This window comes from Suricata suricatta, chromosome 4 (assembly GCF_006229205.1).
Source record: "Suricata suricatta isolate VVHF042 chromosome 4, meerkat_22Aug2017_6uvM2_HiC, whole genome shotgun sequence".
Taxonomy (NCBI): domain Eukaryota; kingdom Metazoa; phylum Chordata; class Mammalia; order Carnivora; family Herpestidae; genus Suricata; species Suricata suricatta.
Window position 1 is genome coordinate 126,168,703 of NC_043703.1, and position 17,711 is coordinate 126,186,413.

At 42.1% G+C, this 17,711-nt stretch overlaps 1 protein-coding gene across 1 annotated transcript; it reads left to right on the plus strand.

Moving 5' to 3' along the window:
• The first annotated feature begins 10,838 nt into the window (after window positions 1-10,838).
• Window positions 10,839-17,670, plus strand: MAT2A (methionine adenosyltransferase 2A). The gene is made up of 9 exons (XM_029937716.1): window positions 10,839-11,063; window positions 12,947-13,024; window positions 13,121-13,243; window positions 13,972-14,084; window positions 14,170-14,313; window positions 14,487-14,705; window positions 14,904-15,086; window positions 15,240-15,373; window positions 16,052-17,670. Exons 1-9 carry the CDS (start codon window positions 10,973-10,975, stop codon window positions 16,152-16,154), a joined length of 1,188 nt encoding a protein of 395 aa, XP_029793576.1. The 5' UTR covers window positions 10,839-10,972; the 3' UTR covers window positions 16,155-17,670.
• Window positions 17,671-17,711: the final 41 nt, after the last annotated feature.

Consider the following 17,711-nt stretch of genomic DNA (forward strand, 5'->3'; position numbering starts at 1 on the left):
AGCCCAGTGAAGTGAGACTATTCTGTGTCAGAGCCAGAGACTCAATCTCTACTAGTCCAAAGACAAGGCCTTGTAGTCAGTGGGGTTACCAGCTTCATCTAGTATGATTTTAGGGACTTACAATTTCCAATCCTCAAAGTGAATGAAAGCAAGTCTGACTTCCAGACAAGGTACAGGTAATTTGGACCCTGATTTGTGAACTCCAGCATTAACAATAACCCTTCAATGTTTCTAATAGCTCAGTGTTTCTCAACTGGGGAGCACATTTTCCATTGTTACATCTTGGGGGAGAGGGGCCAGGTACTACTGGTTAGAGGTCAAGGATACTGCTATATATCCTATAATGCACAGAATAACTCCCCATAACAAAGAATTATTCAGCGCAAAATGTCAATACTATGAATGTTGGAGAAATTCTGTGAAACACCTGATTGATAGTATCTGCAAACTATATGGGACCAGAGAATGATCACACTTTTACTAACCTTTCAGCATGCTACTTGGATCTGGCTCACATAGAATTTCTGCTTGGACCATCCTGAGTTGTCTCTTTTACAATCACTTCTACATAAACTCTATATAATTTGAGGTTCAAATCTTGGAGTACTCTCTCCTCCCAAATGGGTCTAGGTAGGTATTCTTTTAAATTTTTTTTATGTTTTATTATTTATTTTTTAGAGACAGAGAGAGAGGGAGACACAGAATCTGAAGCAGGCTCCAGGCTCTGAGCTAGCTGTTAGCACAGCCCGATGCGGGGCTTGAACCCATGAACCGTGAGATCATGACCTGAGCCGAAGCTGGACACTTAACCAACTGAGCCACCAAGGTGCCCTGGTAGGTATTCTTTTAATTGTTATGGGTTTTTAACTCCAAAAAATGTGTTAAAATTATATGCTACCAGTATATTCATTTTTTGAGAGATGGAAAGAGACAGAGCATGAGCAGAGGAGGGGCAGAGAGAGACACAGAATCCAAAGCGGGCTCCAGGATCTGAGCTGTCAGCACAGGGCTTGATGTGGGGCTTGAACTCACGAACCATGAGATCATGACCTGAGCCAAAACTAGCCACTTAACCAACTGAGCCACCCATGCACCCGTGCTACCAGTATATTTTTACGTAGATATCTAAAGCTTTTCATCACAAGTATATTTGAAAGGTTGTAACTTTGGGGCACCTGGGTGGCTCAGTTGGTTAAGTGTCCTACTCTTGATTTGGGCTCAGGTCATTATCTCACGGTTCAGTTCAAGAGATCTAGCGGCAGGTTGGGCTCTGTGCTGGCATTCTTTGTCTTCCTCTCTCTTTGCCCCTACTCTGCTCATGCTCTCCCTCTCCCCCACTCTCAAAATAAATAAACAAACATTAAAAAAAGGCTGTAACTTTCAACATATTTTATATATTGGCATTTGAAATATAATAAATCATCACTCTTAAATATGTCCAATAGAATCTAAATACTAGAGTTAATATTCACTATCATGCATTTTAGAAAACACGTGAACAAGTAATAATAAAAATTAAAATACATGAACAAATTCCTCCTTAATCGTGCAAAAATTCATATTGTTCCTTTTTCTCTGTGAACTCTAACCTATTCCCCAACAGAATTTTACAGTAATGAAATATATTTTATATTTTATCTTGAAAGTCTTTTATTAATCATTCTATCATATCATCTCAGAAACTCATAAGTCTCTGAGAATCAGCCAAATTTCCTTTGGCTTGACTTATCAATATAGTAATAAGTATGTGATTCACCTAAACATTTTAATGTTTAACACCATAACATTTTAATCTTTTATAATTATCACTGAAAAAAGGAAAATATATCATTGTGTGCACGCATGTGTCTAATGAAGTGGATGGGTTTTTTCTTCCTTAATTAGTTTATTTTTTTAAAGTTATTTATTTATTTGAGAGTAAGAGAGAGAGAGAGAGAGAGAGCATGCTTGCACACCTATGCACAAGTGAGGGAGGGACAGAGAGAGAAGGGAAGAGAGGGAGAGAATCCGAAGCAGGCTCTACACTGTCAGCTCAGCGCCTGATGCAGGGCTCAAACTCATGAACCATGAATTTGTGACTTGAGCTGGAGTTGGATGAACAACTGAGCCATCCTGACATTCCTTCCCTTAATTAATTTAAAGTCCATGGAAGACAATCACATATTGCAAGAAAGACAGGATTCATTATTGATTCTAATCTATTTTTCATTCTTACAGGTATAAGCACTAAGGAAACTTGCTCATATAAATAGAAATGAAAAGAGTTTTGTTAGAGCAATTTTATGAAGTGTTCTTAATTCCTTCTAAATGCCAAAAAAAAAAAAAAAGAAACCCACCATACAACACAACAAAACCATATAGTGATCATCCAAAATTATGTGTAATTATTAATTTGCTAATAATATCATTAAGTCATCCAGTAGTGTAGAAAATGAAGGATTAAAGGAGACTTAACTTGAAAAAGATTTGACAGACCTTGGAAAGTTTCAGGTATCCTATCCCAGTTTGCAGAGTGCTGGTCTAGATGCTTGCTACTCATTGTGGTGCAGAGTCGAGATCAGCACCTCCTGGGAGCTTGCTAGACATGCAGAATCCTGCTAAAATGTGTGTTTTAAAAAGATCTCCAAGTGATTTGTATAGACATTAAGGTTTGAGAATCCACTGCTTCTCACAAAGGTGTCCACAGTCTTGAAGAATAACTTTTCTTCATATACATAATATGGATCTTGCAAGCCTCTTGAACATGTTATCACCATTTATTCAACCAACAAGTGGCTAGCCCAGTAGTTTTCAACCCTGGTGGTTCATTAGAATCACCTTTTGCTTTGAAAACCTACCTGTGCTTTGTCCCAAGCCCAGAGATTCTGACTTAATACATCTAAGTTTAGATTTAGATGGGTTTAGGCATCCCATGATTTGAAGCGCTCTAGCTGATTCTAAAGTGCAGCCAGGGCTGAAACCACAATGCTATTCCTTTGAATGATCTATTTGAGAAAGGTTGCCCATTACTCTGAATTCCCGCTGATGCATTTGCCAAAGGACTTCAGAAACATCTTAGAGGATCTAAACTACATATAACCTAATCCGTGAGAGTTGGATGTTTGCAATCTAGCTGGAAGCCTGGAAGGAAGGTACCAGTGTAGGAACCTTCACAAAGGAAGCATCATTCCAGCAGGGCACACTGGACGATCAGTCTGCCAGACCATCTTTCCTGTGATAGGTGTCACGAACCCTCTGAGATTGTTTATAAAGGGTAACATCACTCAGACCACGTCTGAGGGCAAAGACCAGAACTCTGCTCCCCAGTGTCTGAGAAGATCTCAGCCTCCTAGATCCTGACCATGGCCTGGTTTGTATGTTCTTCCTCTGCTAGGACTTTAATCACAGAATACAGTTAAACCAACTTCTCTTTACATTTCTCCTTTATGAATTGCCTTTTTCCGTTAAGTGAGATTGTAAGAACATCAACTATTCAGGCTTCCTAGGGTAGCCTGAGGACAGAAAAGTTATCAAAGTATGGCAAAAAGCCCAGCAAGTGTATAAGATCTCTGAATTGTGAAGGCAGCACCATTGAGGACCCAGCCAAGTGCTCCCAGTTGCCCCATCACATCAGCAATCTCTGCCCTGGGGGCAGCTGTGTCCTCCCACAGAGCAGAGCTGGGTGACAAAAGATACAGTAATTCCTTCCTACTTCTACTTAAAAATCCTTAGTTACCCAGGGAATGGGGTAGGATCTCCCTCTGGTTGCCTGTGGAGGCAGTTTATAATGGAAGGACCCTGAGGCCAAATCAGATATCAGTTAGTGGGAAGTCAAGCCACAATAACTAAGCCACAAAATAATTTTTTTAGTGGGGGGAAAAAGAGATGAAAAGGGAGGTAGGGGGGCCCAGGTACCAAGCAGACAAAGCTGGAAGCAAAAGCAAGTAGGTCTACTAGTAGGAGAAAGTTGGCATTCATCTGGGGGCAGATTTGGCCCTGAATTCAGGGCAAGTCTAAACTAGGACCAGTCTCAAGAGAGGGGTGTGTGCCTTTCTAAAGGGTTGGGGTAAGGACTAAAGAGGTAAGTCCCCAGATGATATTTTGTCTGTGGGAAATGGCATTAGCTTTCAGATAAGAGCTGAAGATGGCCAGTGATAAGTCTACACAATAGTAAAAACAATCTCAGTCTGTCCCAATAAAGATACTGCTGATTCAAGTGGACATGGCTGTAGATAATAGCGAAGTGGCTGGACTAAGCGGCAACAGAAATGGTGAGAATAAATCCTTACAGGAGTCCCTGACTGATGAGCTGTAGCCTTTAGCAGCAGGTAGACTTGACTCAATCTTGAGAACCCTATCCACACTTGGGTGGAAGAGAAATTTGAATCTCAGTGCTTTGACCCTGTACACCCCCATGAATGGGATCATTAGAAATTTTGAAAGCATCATCAGAATCATGAAAGCTTCACCAGAAGCCAAGCTCAGAAGAACTAAAGACTGAGCATCCTATTATTTAGATTCCTCCTTCTGCCCTTCCCTCACATGGACTGTGCCTCCTCCTTCCCAAACTTACCATATAAATGAATTAATTTACTGACCAGTTAAGAATCTTTTCATGTTTATTGACAATTTGCATTTCCTCCTTGGTTGAGTTACATTCTTTTTCCTAGTTTGCATTGGGCTGTTAGTCATTTTCTTATCAGTTGGTACTAATCCTTTGTCATATGTGTGTTGCAAATGTTTTCTCCTATTGTTTGTCTTTGGATTTTACTTATACATTTTTTAAAATATTTATTTATCTTTGAGAGAGACAAAGAGCTTGAGTGTAGAGGAACAGAGAGAGAAGGAGACACAGAATCTGTTTTGTTCCAATTTTATGTGCTGCCGAAGCAAGCATGGGGGAGACACAGAATCCGAAGCAGGCTCCAGGCTCTGAGCTGTCAGCACAGAGCCTGACACAGGGCTCAAACTCATGAACCATGAGATCATGACCTGAGCCAGACACTCAAGTCAGACACCCAACCAAATGAGACACCCATGCACCCTGGAATTTACTTATATATTTTTTATTTTAATGTAGTTGTCTATCAGTCATTTCCTTTGTGGCTTCTGGATATTCTATCTTTCTTTAAGAAGTCTCCCAAGGGTATAAAAATATTCTCTTAACATTTTTCATTTGTCATACTGACAAAATTTTTTAAAAATATAATTTATTGTCAAGTTAGCTAACATACAGTGTGTACAGTATGCTCTTGGCTTCAGGAGCACGATTCATTGCTTACATACAACACCCAGTGCTCATCCCAACAAGTGCCCTCCTCAATGCCCATCACCCATTTACCCTCTCCCCCACCCACTCCCAAATCAACCCTTAGTTTGTTCTCCGTATCTAAGAGTCTCTTATGATTTGCCTCCCTGTCTGTTTGAAACTATTGTTTCCCCCTTCACTTCTTTCATGGTCTTCTGTTAAGTTTCTCAAATTTCACATATGAGGGAAAAACATGATATCTGTCTTTCTCTGACCGGCTTATTTCACTTAGCATAACACCCTCCAGTTCCATCCACATTGTTGCAAATGGCAAGATTTCATTCTTTCTCATTGCTGAGTAGTATTCCATGGTGTATATAAACCACATCTTCTTTATCCATTCATCAGTTAATGGACTTTTGGGCTCTTTCCATAATTTGGCAATTGTTGACAGTGCTGCCATAAATATAGGGGTATATGTGCCCCTGTGACTCCGAATTCCTGTATCCTTTGGATAAATTCCTAGTAGTGCTATTGCTGGGTCATAGGGTAATTCTATTTTTAATTTTTTGAAAAACCTCCACAGTGTTTTCCAGTGTGGCTGCACCAGCGTGCAATCCCACCAACAGTGCAAGAGGGTTCCCGTTTCTCCACATCCTCGCCAACATCTGTTGTTTCCTGAGTTGTTAATTTTAGCCATTCTGACTGGTGTAAGGTGGTATCTCAATATGGTTTTGGTTTGTATTTCCCTGCTGATGAGCAATGTTGAGCATCTTTTCATATGTCTGTTGGCCATCTGGATTTCTTTTTTGGGAAGTGTCTATTCATGTCTTCTGCCCATTTCTTCACTGAATTATTTGTTTTTCAGGTGTTGAGTTTGGTAAGTTTTTTATAGATTTTGGATACTAACCCTTTATCTGATATGTCATTTGCAAATATCTTCTCCCATCCCATTGGTTGCCTTTTAGTTTCCTTTGTGGATTATTTCCTTTGCAGTACAGAAGCTTTTTATCTTGATGAAGTCCCCATACTGACAAAAATTTAAAAAAATGAGAACACTCAGCACTGGCAGGAGAGTTGGGAAATGATATTCTCATACCCTACTCGTAGGAATGTGAGTTGTGACAGCCATTTGGAAAGTGATCTGGCTATAACTAATAATATGTAAAAATCCACCTTTCCTTTGTCTCCGCAATTCCACTTTGGGACATCTTTCCACAAAAATAAAAACATTGGTTCACAGAAGTATATGTACAAATATGTTAGGTTCATTGGCATTGTGCACAGGGCAAAAATGAGAAACTATTTGAATGTCAGCCAGTAAAGGTAATAGCTGAATGAACTGAATGGCAGAATCATACTACAGTATATTTCATCATTATTAAAACCTGAATTTGCAGAAAAATATGAATGTACTTAATGCCACAAAACTGTACATTTAAAAATGGTTAAAATTAGAAATGTTTATTTTACTGCAATTAAAAAAAGGGAAAAAATAGAATGGTTTATCTTCACCGTATCTGGAGAAATGGCCGTGAACATTTTTAAGAGAAAAATCCATGTTTCACATTACTTTCACGTGACAGGATTGTTCTTAAGAGTTTAGCTAATCTTCTGAGTGTTAAGCAGCAGTAGGCTGCTCCAAGAGGGTCTGATTCATCTCCCCCATGTGAGCATGTGTGCATGTTAACAGAAAAAAATATGAAAGGATACAAACTAAATTTGATCATTAATTATCTCAGGGAGTGTGAAGTATTTGTTTGACTTGTAACAAGAAACAAGAATTTAGAGCTCAGACCTAGGCTAAAAGTCCCAGCTCCACTAATGACTCGACGTGTGACCTGGATGACTTATGTGCTAGCATCTTCATTTGTGGAACCGGAAGAGAAACAGTAAGTTCTTTCTTATCACTGTCATGAAGCATAGATATTAGAACAGAGACCACCACAATAAGTTATATATGCCATCATCATTACATAATCATCTCTTTCAGTGTTGTTATTATACTCTATGCATTCTTTGTCCCTCACGACTTCAACTGGGATTGTCAAAGATTTGATTAAGAACTAGGAGAGAAAAAGAGAAACAAAAACAAATTTCAAGAAGCCTCAAAATGAGGGGATTCATGTTGTATTTGTTTCAGATCCCACCACAGCTAGCTTCTCTGAGGCCATCTGAGATGTCTGAGCTTTGGCCCTATAGGACTGGAACAATTTCAGAGACATCTGGTCTAGATTTCTTTCTTATTGGCCTGTCATCACATAGAAGACATCTTAAGATTCACAGCCTCACAGCTTTCTTCTCAATATCTCCACATCTTCTCTATTGCTCTTTGATATACCTGGTGTCATTTTCCTTTTTTCTCCTGCCCAAGCAACAATTTCTTGCACTGCAAATGCTTTCTCTTAGTTATTGGAACTGGCTTCTTCCCTGGCAAACTGATAAGACCTGGAGTTGTTATAGTTGCCATGTGAGTCACAAACATTAGTTTACCCAATCCCAACCAACTTTGCCTCTTTCACAGATCTGCCACATTAACATTCTTTATGTTGAGAAATCCAGAGCCTTTGGCCAGTGATTAGGTTTTTTCTTGTGCTTCACAACACTTCACATTCAACAAATCTCATTAATATTAAATATGAAATAAACCAATAACTTCTCCTGGTTTATTTTACCCTTACGGGCACTAATGTATGGAATCAGAAATCCCTTCTCAGAGCAGGATGGTGAAGAACTTCCCTGTTAGTAAAGAGCCCTTAAGTTTATTATAATGCTTGCAACTAAGAAAAAAACTGTAGCTCTTTTCATTGATTTTACATGATCCCCAGGATTTCTTATTTCCCTGTTTCTTTCTGCCATCTCATATTTATTATTTTTTAATGTCTCCTTTCCTCTCTCCAGCTCTTCTCTTTCCCTCTCCTCAAACATCCCTAATCACCTCTGTGTTTCAGATAGTAACAAAGCTTTGGCAAAGCAGATCACTGTCTCCCTGCCACAGAGCTTACAAATTACAGCAAGAAATGCTGTAATTTCAAATAGCATTTTAGCAGGAAACATAGGGCCCTGTGAGAAACTAATGCAGATGAAGGTTTCATCTAGAAAGGGGTAGCTGAGCTGGGGTGGAAGGATGAGGAGGAATTAGCCAGGCATCTCCTCCCATTTAAAGATGGGTTGGGCAGAGACCAGGAATGTCATAGGACGTGTACCCAGGTCTGCCTGCCAGACGTGCTCATAAATATTTGTGGGAGTAAGGAACAATGTGAAAAATATAAAATCATTGAAAATGGGTCTGCTTTGTTTCAAAAATAATCAATTAATAAATACAACTCTTACTAATTAAAAGAAATCCAAAGCAAAAAGCAGAAAGGAGGAGAAAGTGGCATAAGACGAGCAGCCAAATCACACTCGGGCTATACAGAGATTTTAGTCTCTAACCCAATAGCAATTAGAATCCACTTAAGGGTTATTTTTTACAGCTGATATTTAAAAACTACCTATTATGTTCTAGATACTAAGTGAAAGACTTAACTTGCATGGTTTCATTTAATCCTTGAAGCAATCCTATGACAGTATTAGGGTATGCCAATTTTACAGACTGAGGACACACTCCTCATTCTTAACCACTATAGTACACATGCTATGAGCCACAAAGAGAAGTAAGGTAAGCAAGTATGAACAGCTGATGCTAATCTCCTTGGCAGGAACAGCCCCACTGTGGAGTTGTGGTAGCATAGGGGTATCAGGGTTTAATGAGCTAATCATTAAATTTAACTAATCCCCTTGTTCTGCCTCCATATTAATCAAATAACCTTCTAATTATATTCTGGCTTCCTGTATAGATTTTTCTGCTGGGAGATAATACACTGACCAGCCTACACATGCAATTTGTTCCAGTGGGCAGTTTTATTACTCATTGTGAGTTAATAAATTGGCATTCTGCTTTAAAAAAAAGATGAAATACATTAAAACAAACAAAAAAAAGAAAGTCTTATACAGTTGCTTTTCTTGGTGGTTTGTTTAAAAATTAAAATAACACATCTCTTTTGTGATTTAAACTTGCTGCCTGCTTGGAGTCGCCATGGATGTGGTCTAGAAGTCTAGGGATGATGAGCCCTTTCTTAACCTTCTTTGTCAAAGCCTCTAGCACAGCCCAAGTGCTTCTATTGTTTCCCAGTGGCAAACTCCACCTTTCCTCCTGCGCTGACAGGATCGTTCTTCAGAATTTAGCGAATTCTCTGATAGTTAAGCAGCTGGAAACTGCTCCAAAGGGTCTCATTCATCTCCCCAGGGTAACGGGGATCCAATCCTAGGGCCGGGCAGTTCCCGAATACCATCATTAAACCCCATGTTAATGTACTCAGGGCCACCAGGACCGCTGCCCCTGTCAGGCCTGTACCGAGTCGTAGCCCCTGAACCAGAGGAAGTGACACCCGCCCTCCTTTCCACTGGTGGGGTCCTTCCAAACGGGGATGCCATGAAATCCGTTCCTGACCTCCCTACTCGTTGTTGGCTCAAGTTTTGTTTCGTCCTTTTTTCTTCTCTCCCTAGGATTCCCTTCATGGGCAAAACTGGGACAAAACGCAGGTGGATGTTTTAAAGTGAAAGCTTCATGAAACGGACCTTATCAAGGTCCATTTCACCTTATTAAGAGATCTGCTTAATCACATAGAAGGGCTAAATAAGGGCTTCTCCCCCAAGAAAAATATCCAACAGTTTCCTGAGCAGAGGATTGAAAGGACACTCTAAACACCGATTATTCTCCCCTCACAGACATAAGAAAGTCAGCAAGTCCAAGGTCAGCCTTGTGAGAGGCCTCCTTTCTTGGACAGAGAAAAGGCTGAAGCTGAAGGGACCGGAGCGCAGCCTCCACTGCATGAGCAACAAAGTGTAGGGGCATCTTTCAGAAACTTTAGCGCTGGGGTGGAAGTAGGACGGCAGTCGTTTGAATCGATGACAGAACTCTCGTTATTCTGCTTTGCGGCCATTTTCACCACAGAGGCATTAACCAAGACACTGCTAGCAAGCCTCACGATTTCCAGTCGGCAGCAGCGCGCGGGGCGCGGAAGAATAAGACCGTGAGAAGAATCGTCTGCTGGCTAGCCAAGATGGCCACTCTCACATGGCTGAGGGCCTCTGGCTCCCGGTCACCCGGGCATCTTAAGGCGGGGCGGCCGGAAAGACCCTGAGGCATAGCTTGAGGACAAAACCTCCGCCAATTCTCGCCGTCACCGCTGGGGGACGCGACCTCGCGGCCAGATAGCCCGGTCAACGGTCTGAAGGGAGGTGCCATGTCACAGCAAGGGGAACGGGCCCATAAAGTCCACGTCAGTTTTCCTCCCACTTCGAAAATGGAAGGGTAGGAGCACCCAGAATACTCGTATTGCCACCTATTCCTTGTTATTAGTGCTTAAGATAACTAAATATTCGTAAGAGGGGAGCGTTACCTTCGCCTCCCCACCTGCCTCGCAGAGTGGTTCAGCCCGAGCTCCAGGTCCGCGCCCCGCCCCTTCTGCCTACCCCCGCGCGAGTGGCGCAGTGGCGCGCGGCGCCGAGGGGCGGGGCCCAGGCCGGGCGCGCGCGGGCGCTGTGTATAAATACTGGGCCGCGCCGCCCGCCGCTTCGTTCACTCCGCGTCGCCCGCCCGAGCCGGCTGGTACGGTCTTCTTCTGGTGCGTTTCGCAGTCGCCGCCTCGCCGCTCCCTTTTTCCTCAACGCCACTTAACACTCACCGCTAAAAACACCACCATGAACGGGCAGCTCAACGGCTTTCACGAGGCGTTCATCGAGGAGGGCACGTTCCTCTTCACCTCAGAGTCTGTGGGGGAAGGCCACCCAGGTGAGGTGACGGGCCCTGGAGGGAAGGGAGGGGCGGGGCGTGGGCAGGGCCGGGCTCGGCCGGCCGTTCAGGCCGGCGATGGTGCCCGCGCTACTTGCCTTCCCCCGCCGGGCGGTGGAAAGAGCGGCGGCCGCGCGCCTTCCTCGTGGCGCCGCCGGTGCCGAGCGCGTGGCCGCCGCTCCCCTCCCCCTTCCTCCCCTGTCCTCTTCTCCCCTCCTTTCCCATCCGGCCGCGCGCCTCGGCGTGCGGAAGATTCTAGAAAACGAGAAGGGCGGCGGCCAGGACAGCTGTGCTCTACCCGGGGAGGGCACTATTTCCTCATCTCCGCCCTGCCGTCTGAAAGACCTCGAGTGGGCGACCGGCCCCGAGTGCTCGCGGCCGGCCCTCGGGAGCGCGCGCCCCGCATTGCAGCCGCAACCACGTGTTTGCCGCATGTGGCATCTGGGCGAGGGGGAGCCGTCGGGCGCGCTGAGCGCTCGGGGCGTGCGGAGCGGGGGGCTCTGCCGAGTCTGCTAATTCCTTGCCGTGGGTAGTGACGGTACACGAGAGTACGGACAGGCCCGCCAGCAGTATATGGCCTTGCCGTCAAGGTGACAGCCTCCAACTAAATATAGCGCGGGTTGGGGAAGGCCTGCCTTATTTGGACCAGGTTTGAAAAGGATTGGAAGCCTGAATTCAGTGTAAGCTGCCCTTGTGGATTTCCCTTTAAAATCTTTGGTGCTTTACCGTTAGGCAGGGTTTTCCGAACGTCTCCTCCTCTGGGCTTTGTCCACTAGTCCGCCATTATGGAGATCAGTTTACACGTGAACGAGTGAAGCAATTTCAAGGAACTTTCGATTCCAGTCTGGTAAAGATCAGTTTTTTATCTAGAGGTTCTACCTTTTTTTTAGGATGACCACAATGACCTGGTAATCTAGTCTAATGGCTTTAAACATCCTTTTTTCTCTATGTAAGTCTACAGTGCCTATGATGAAATCCCACGAGCAGCCTAGTGGTATAGGAGAGAGGGCAGACCCCAAGATCCTGATGAGTGAAGGTCAGGTGTTCTGGTGTGGGTTACCACCTTCCCTCAGTTTTGAGAATTTCACAGGTATTTGGCCCGCCTTTTAATTTAATCATTTAAGTCACAGGCGTTTATAGATAGCAGTTTGTAAATTAAGTCTGAGCTTCTGATTTGACTGCAATATGCATTTTGCTGTAATTGTCCCGGATGATTGTAGAAAATTCAGGAGAGTGACCTCTCTGGGCGAAAGATTTCTGTTCTATCAGTTTTTAATAAATGAGAATATAGTGGGGGAAGAAACAAGGCTTCAGAACACATTGGACATTTCCCAGTCTATTCAGCTCATGTTCCTGGACTACTTTTTTGGCGGAATCAAAATGTTTCCCAGCTTTGCTTTTGGATTTGATACACTCCTTTTCAATTTGATTAACTTCAGTATGTGGCTACTCTGTTTAACAGTGGAAATCTTTTGTCTGGAAATGTAATTTTCCAAAATGTCTAATACTTTTGAGATGGGATAGTCTTAAGGTGTAAAGTGTATGTATCATAGTGAATTTAAATATATTAAACGTGCTGGGTATCCTGCTGGCTAATCTGAACTGGTGAGCTTTTGGTGCAGCTATATTAAGACTATGGTATCAAGTTTTCAAGTAACATGTAGTATTCAGCATTGATTCTTCAGGCAAAAGATTTCTGGTAAAGCAGTGCTCTATTTAGGCAGCAGTTATAGATCTCTGTCCTTGGAATGCCAGTGAATTGTATGCTTGAAAATCGTTAAATTGGTAATTTTTATGTTGTAGGTTTCACCACAACATAAGGCATGACAATGAGATTGTCTATTGACCATGAGATAAATTGAGCCAGAAATTTTTTTTCCCAGATAAGATTTGTGACCAGATCAGCGATGCTGTCCTGGATGCCCACCTTCAGCAGGACCCTGATGCCAAAGTGGCTTGTGGTAGGTTCTAAACACTGCTTATCAACTGATGAAAAGGTAATCTCATGAAAATGATGTTTTAGGAGTGGTATTTATGGTGAATTTCTCTTTTATTAGAAACTGTTGCTAAAACTGGAATGATCCTTCTTGCTGGGGAGATTACGTCTAGAGCTGCTGTTGATTATCAGAAAGTGGTTCGTGAAACCATTAAACACATTGGATATGATGATTCTTCCAAAGGTGTGTTTTAATGAGTTGCTTTTCTAAGCTCATTTTTCCAGATACTTTTAACTTTCTCTGACTTTTTTACTTTAAAGTCTATTTATTTTGAGAGAGACTGAATGCGTGCCAACAGGAGGGCGAGAGATAATCCCAAGCAGACTCCTTGCTCTCGGTGCAGAGTCTGACTTGGGGCTTGATTCCACGTGAGGGCGTGGCCTGAGCAGAAATCAAGAGTGAGGGGCGGGGGAGAAATCAAGTTGGATGTTCAACCGAGTCAGGTGCCCCTCTAGCTCTTGTAGAATGTTCCTGCTAACCTTTAATTCCAGTTGTACAACTTTTCTATCCCTTTTGTTCCAGCCCTATTCTATTCTCTCAGAGTACTAAGTTTTGGGTATACAGGTTTACTCTACTGTCCAAAAACACAATTTTTTGAAACTTAAAACCCCAAATGATGGAAAGCAAGGCTTCACTTTTACAATAGACCTACATTAGTACAGTAGCAGCTTTTTTTGTAAAAGCAGAAATTGTCTTCAGATTTCTTCTGGTTAGTGAAAACAAGTACTGGTGTAGGTCTTTTCCTCAAAGTGAAGTGGTGAAACACTAACTTGCAAAAATTGGGAGGATACCTGTATTTGATTTCTTCAGTAGCAGTTAAAATTCCAGATAACTGTTGTAAATAGAAGGCATAGGTATTGTTATGGTCTTATTTTTCTTTTTTTCTTAAACAAGATATTGTTTTATTGTAGGGTTTGATTACAAGACTTGTAATGTGCTGGTAGCCTTGGAGCAGCAGTCACCAGATATTGCCCAAGGTGTTCATCTTGACCGGAATGAGGAAGACATTGGTGCAGGAGACCAGGTAGCTCAATAGTTTCTATTTGCATCTCTTCTAACATGAAATTGTGAAGCTTTGATTGAACACATGGACTCTTTTTCTTTTTTAGGGTTTGATGTTTGGTTATGCCACTGATGAAACTGAGGAATGTATGCCTTTAACTATTGTCTTAGCACACAAGCTCAATGCCAAACTAGCTGAACTACGCCGCAATGGGACTTTGCCTTGGTTACGCCCAGATTCTAAAACTCAAGTAAGTGATGAACATAAAAGCTAGATTACACATACTGCATTAGCACAGAACATCAGTAATATTTAAAGCTAGCTAAAGACTATCTCTTGTTGTATAGTAACTTAGGATGGAGAACCAAGCAAGGCAAAGCTGTCTAATAAACTGATGTTCTGATCATCTGCTTTGCCTTCAAGGTGACTGTGCAGTACATGCAGGATCGAGGTGCTGTGCTTCCCATCAGAGTCCACACAATAGTTATATCTGTTCAGCATGATGAAGAAGTTTGTCTTGATGAGATGAGGGATTCCCTAAAGGAGAAGGTCATCAAAGCTGTTGTACCTGCAAGATATCTTGATGAGGATACAATCTATCATCTACAGCCAAGTGGCAGATTTGTTATTGGTGGGCCTCAGGTAAGGTCTTGCAGTTCAATTCCATTTACTTTCTTGGATTTCCTGTAATGGTTAGTTGCAAATTTGGCTACTGTCAGAGTCTGCATGTGAATCTTCTGAGGATGTTGAGTAATACAGAGTAGGTATTTTACAAACTTGATCTAGAACCATTTATTGGAAAGGATTAGGCATAAAGTGACTTAAATCCCTTATTTTCAGGGTGATGCTGGTTTGACTGGCCGGAAAATTATTGTGGACACTTACGGTGGTTGGGGAGCTCATGGAGGAGGTGCCTTTTCAGGAAAGGATTATACCAAGGTGGACCGTTCAGCTGCTTATGCTGCTCGTTGGGTGGCAAAATCCCTTGTTAAAGGAGGTCTGTGCAGAAGGGTTCTTGTGCAGGTATATATTTTCTTAAATAATTGGAGTGATTAGAAGGCATGCTAGTGGGAGGGGGTTTAGTGTAGTTATTGGTGTTTTTCTTAAATACCCACGTATTGTACAAATGTGTGGGTCTCTCAATCACTGACTTTTATGACATTTGAATCTTTTTAGGTCTCTTATGCTATTGGAGTTTCTCATCCATTGTCTATCTCCATTTTCCATTATGGCACCTCTCAGAAGAGTGAGAGAGAATTATTAGAGATTGTGAAGAAGAATTTTGACCTCCGTCCTGGGGTCATTGTCAGGTAAAGATGGTAAAGCCTATTAGTGAAAAATGAGGGTGTGTGTGTGTGTGTGTGTGTGTGTGTGTGTGTGTATTTGCGATCTGTTTAAATCAGAGAAGGTAAAGGTAGATGTGAAGACTCCAAGTGGGGAAACCTTTTAATTAGGACTGTTGATGTTATCTTCTAAATTGCCATTAGTAAAGGCTTATATTAAGAAAAATCTGAAATTACGGTGTTCCATGGCTTAGATTGACCACCCTAGAAAAGTCTTTCACATTTGATATGGGGCTCTGTGCTCATGTTATCTAAGGATGTTTGTTTCACTTAAATTAGTAAAGATAAGTGGGGATATTCAAGGCTGCTGTAAAGAAAATAAACAGGGCTTGGGCATGGGACCTTGGTAAGTATGCCATGATCTCAGATGAGCTTTTTGACATTTGGAATTTCTCAGAATAATGACAAATTTTCGTATTTGTTGAGCCAAGGATGGAAAAACAAGAACTATAGTTACTAATAAGGACTGTGCGAGGAGTTTGGACACCAGGGGAAGTAATAAACTCTTCTGCCACAAACTTTTTTCCTAGCAAACCCCAGAGAACTGAACTCATTTGCCAGAACTCTTGAAAATGAGTCTTGCTGATTGTTTTGCTTCATTTTAATTGAATGCTACATATTAAGTTACGGACTTGTATATTCCAGGGATCTGGATCTGAAGAAGCCAATTTATCAGAGGACTGCAGCCTATGGCCACTTTGGTAGGGACAGCTTCCCATGGGAAGTGCCCAAAAAGCTTAAATATTGAAAGTGTTAGCCTTTTTTCCCCAGACTTGTTGGCGTAGGCTACAGAGAAGCCTTCAAGCTCTGAGGGAAAGGGCCCTTCTTCCTAATTTTTCCTGTCCTCTTTCAGCTCCTGATCGGTTGCAGTCACTCTAGTCAATGACATGAATTTTAGCTTGTGTGGGGAATGTTAAGTTGGGCTTGCTATTCTGTCCCTAGGTGTTTTGTTCACCATTATAATGAATTTAGTGAGCATAGGTGATCCATGTAACTGCCTAGAAACAAACCAACACTGTAGTAATAATGCTTTGAAATTGAACCTTTGTGCCCTATCACCCAACCTTCTAAAATCCTAATTGCATTGACTTTCCCACCAAATGCTGGAAATGTCCTGTAATGTGCACGTAAAGTACTTGTAGTTCCATTATAGCCTCTGTCTGGCAATGCCATAGCCCTGTCAGCATGAATTTGTAATGTCTTGAGCTCTATTAAGAATGTGAAGCCTTCCCTTATCTTCCCTATAACTTGATCCATTTCTAATTATGTAGCTCTTTGTCAGGAAGTGTTCCCTATCCAATCATTCTTGCATGTAACGCAAGTTCCAGTTGGAGCTCTAGCCTGACATTTAAAAAAAAAAAAGGCAGTTACCATTAAACCATCTCCCTGGTGCTTATGCTCTTAATTGCCATCTCTTAAATAGCACCAAGTCAAAATCTCTCCACTTTCCAGCTGTCTTTTGGAGGACGTACGTAATAAGGTTTTTATTTAGTAAACCAATCCTATGCATGGTTTCAGCACTAGCCAAACCACCAACTCCTAGCTCTAGAAAAACAGGCACTTGGCACCCTTGTGATGTCATACAGAGAAGTCACAGGGCAGTACCTGAGGGTCTGTAGGTTGCACACTTTGGTACCAGATAACTTTTTTTTTTTCTTTATAAGAAAGACTGAGTAATCCACACTGCACAATAATTCCTCCCAGGGTTTTAACTTTGTTTTATTTTCAAAACCAGGTCCAATGAGCTTTCTGAACAGCTGGTGTAGCTACAGAGAAACCAGCTTCCTTCAGAGAGCAGTGCTTTTGGCGGGGAGGAGGAAATCCCTTCATACTTGAACATTTTCTAATTGCTTATTTATTGTATTCTGGGGTATGGCGTAAGTACAGAGAAGCCATCACCTCAGATGGCAGCTTTTAAAAGATTTTTTTTTTTTTCCTCAACACCATGATTCCTTTAACAACATGTTTCCAGCATTCCCAGGTAGGCCAAGGTGTCCTACAGAAAAACCTTGGGTTAGACCTACAGGGGGTCTGGCTGGTGTTAACAGAAGGGAGGGCAGAGCTGGTGCGGCTGGCCATGGAGAAAGCTGACTTGGCTGGTGTGGTACAGAGAAGCCAGCTTGTTTACATGCTTATTCCATGACTGCTTGCCCTAAGCAGAAAGTGCCTTTCAGGATCTATTTTTGGAGGTTTATTACGTATGTCTGGTTCTCAATTCCAACAGTTTAATGAAGATCTAAATAAAATGCTAGGTTCTACCTTAATTGTGTCCATTATTCTTTGAACATGACCTGAGAACATACTC

Bases quoted from the DNA above. Each gene is read 5' to 3' on its own strand.
- MAT2A (XM_029937716.1), top strand. From the start codon at position 10,973: ATGAACGGGCAGCTCAACGGCTTTCACGAGGCGTTCATCGAGGAGGGC. The intron at 13,025-13,120 runs GTAGGTTCTAAA...CTCTTTTATTAG, and splicing joins TGATGCCAAAGTGGCTTGTG to AAACTGTTGCTAAAACTGGA. The intron at 13,244-13,971 runs GTGTGTTTTAAT...GTTTTATTGTAG, and splicing joins ATATGATGATTCTTCCAAAG to GGTTTGATTACAAGACTTGT.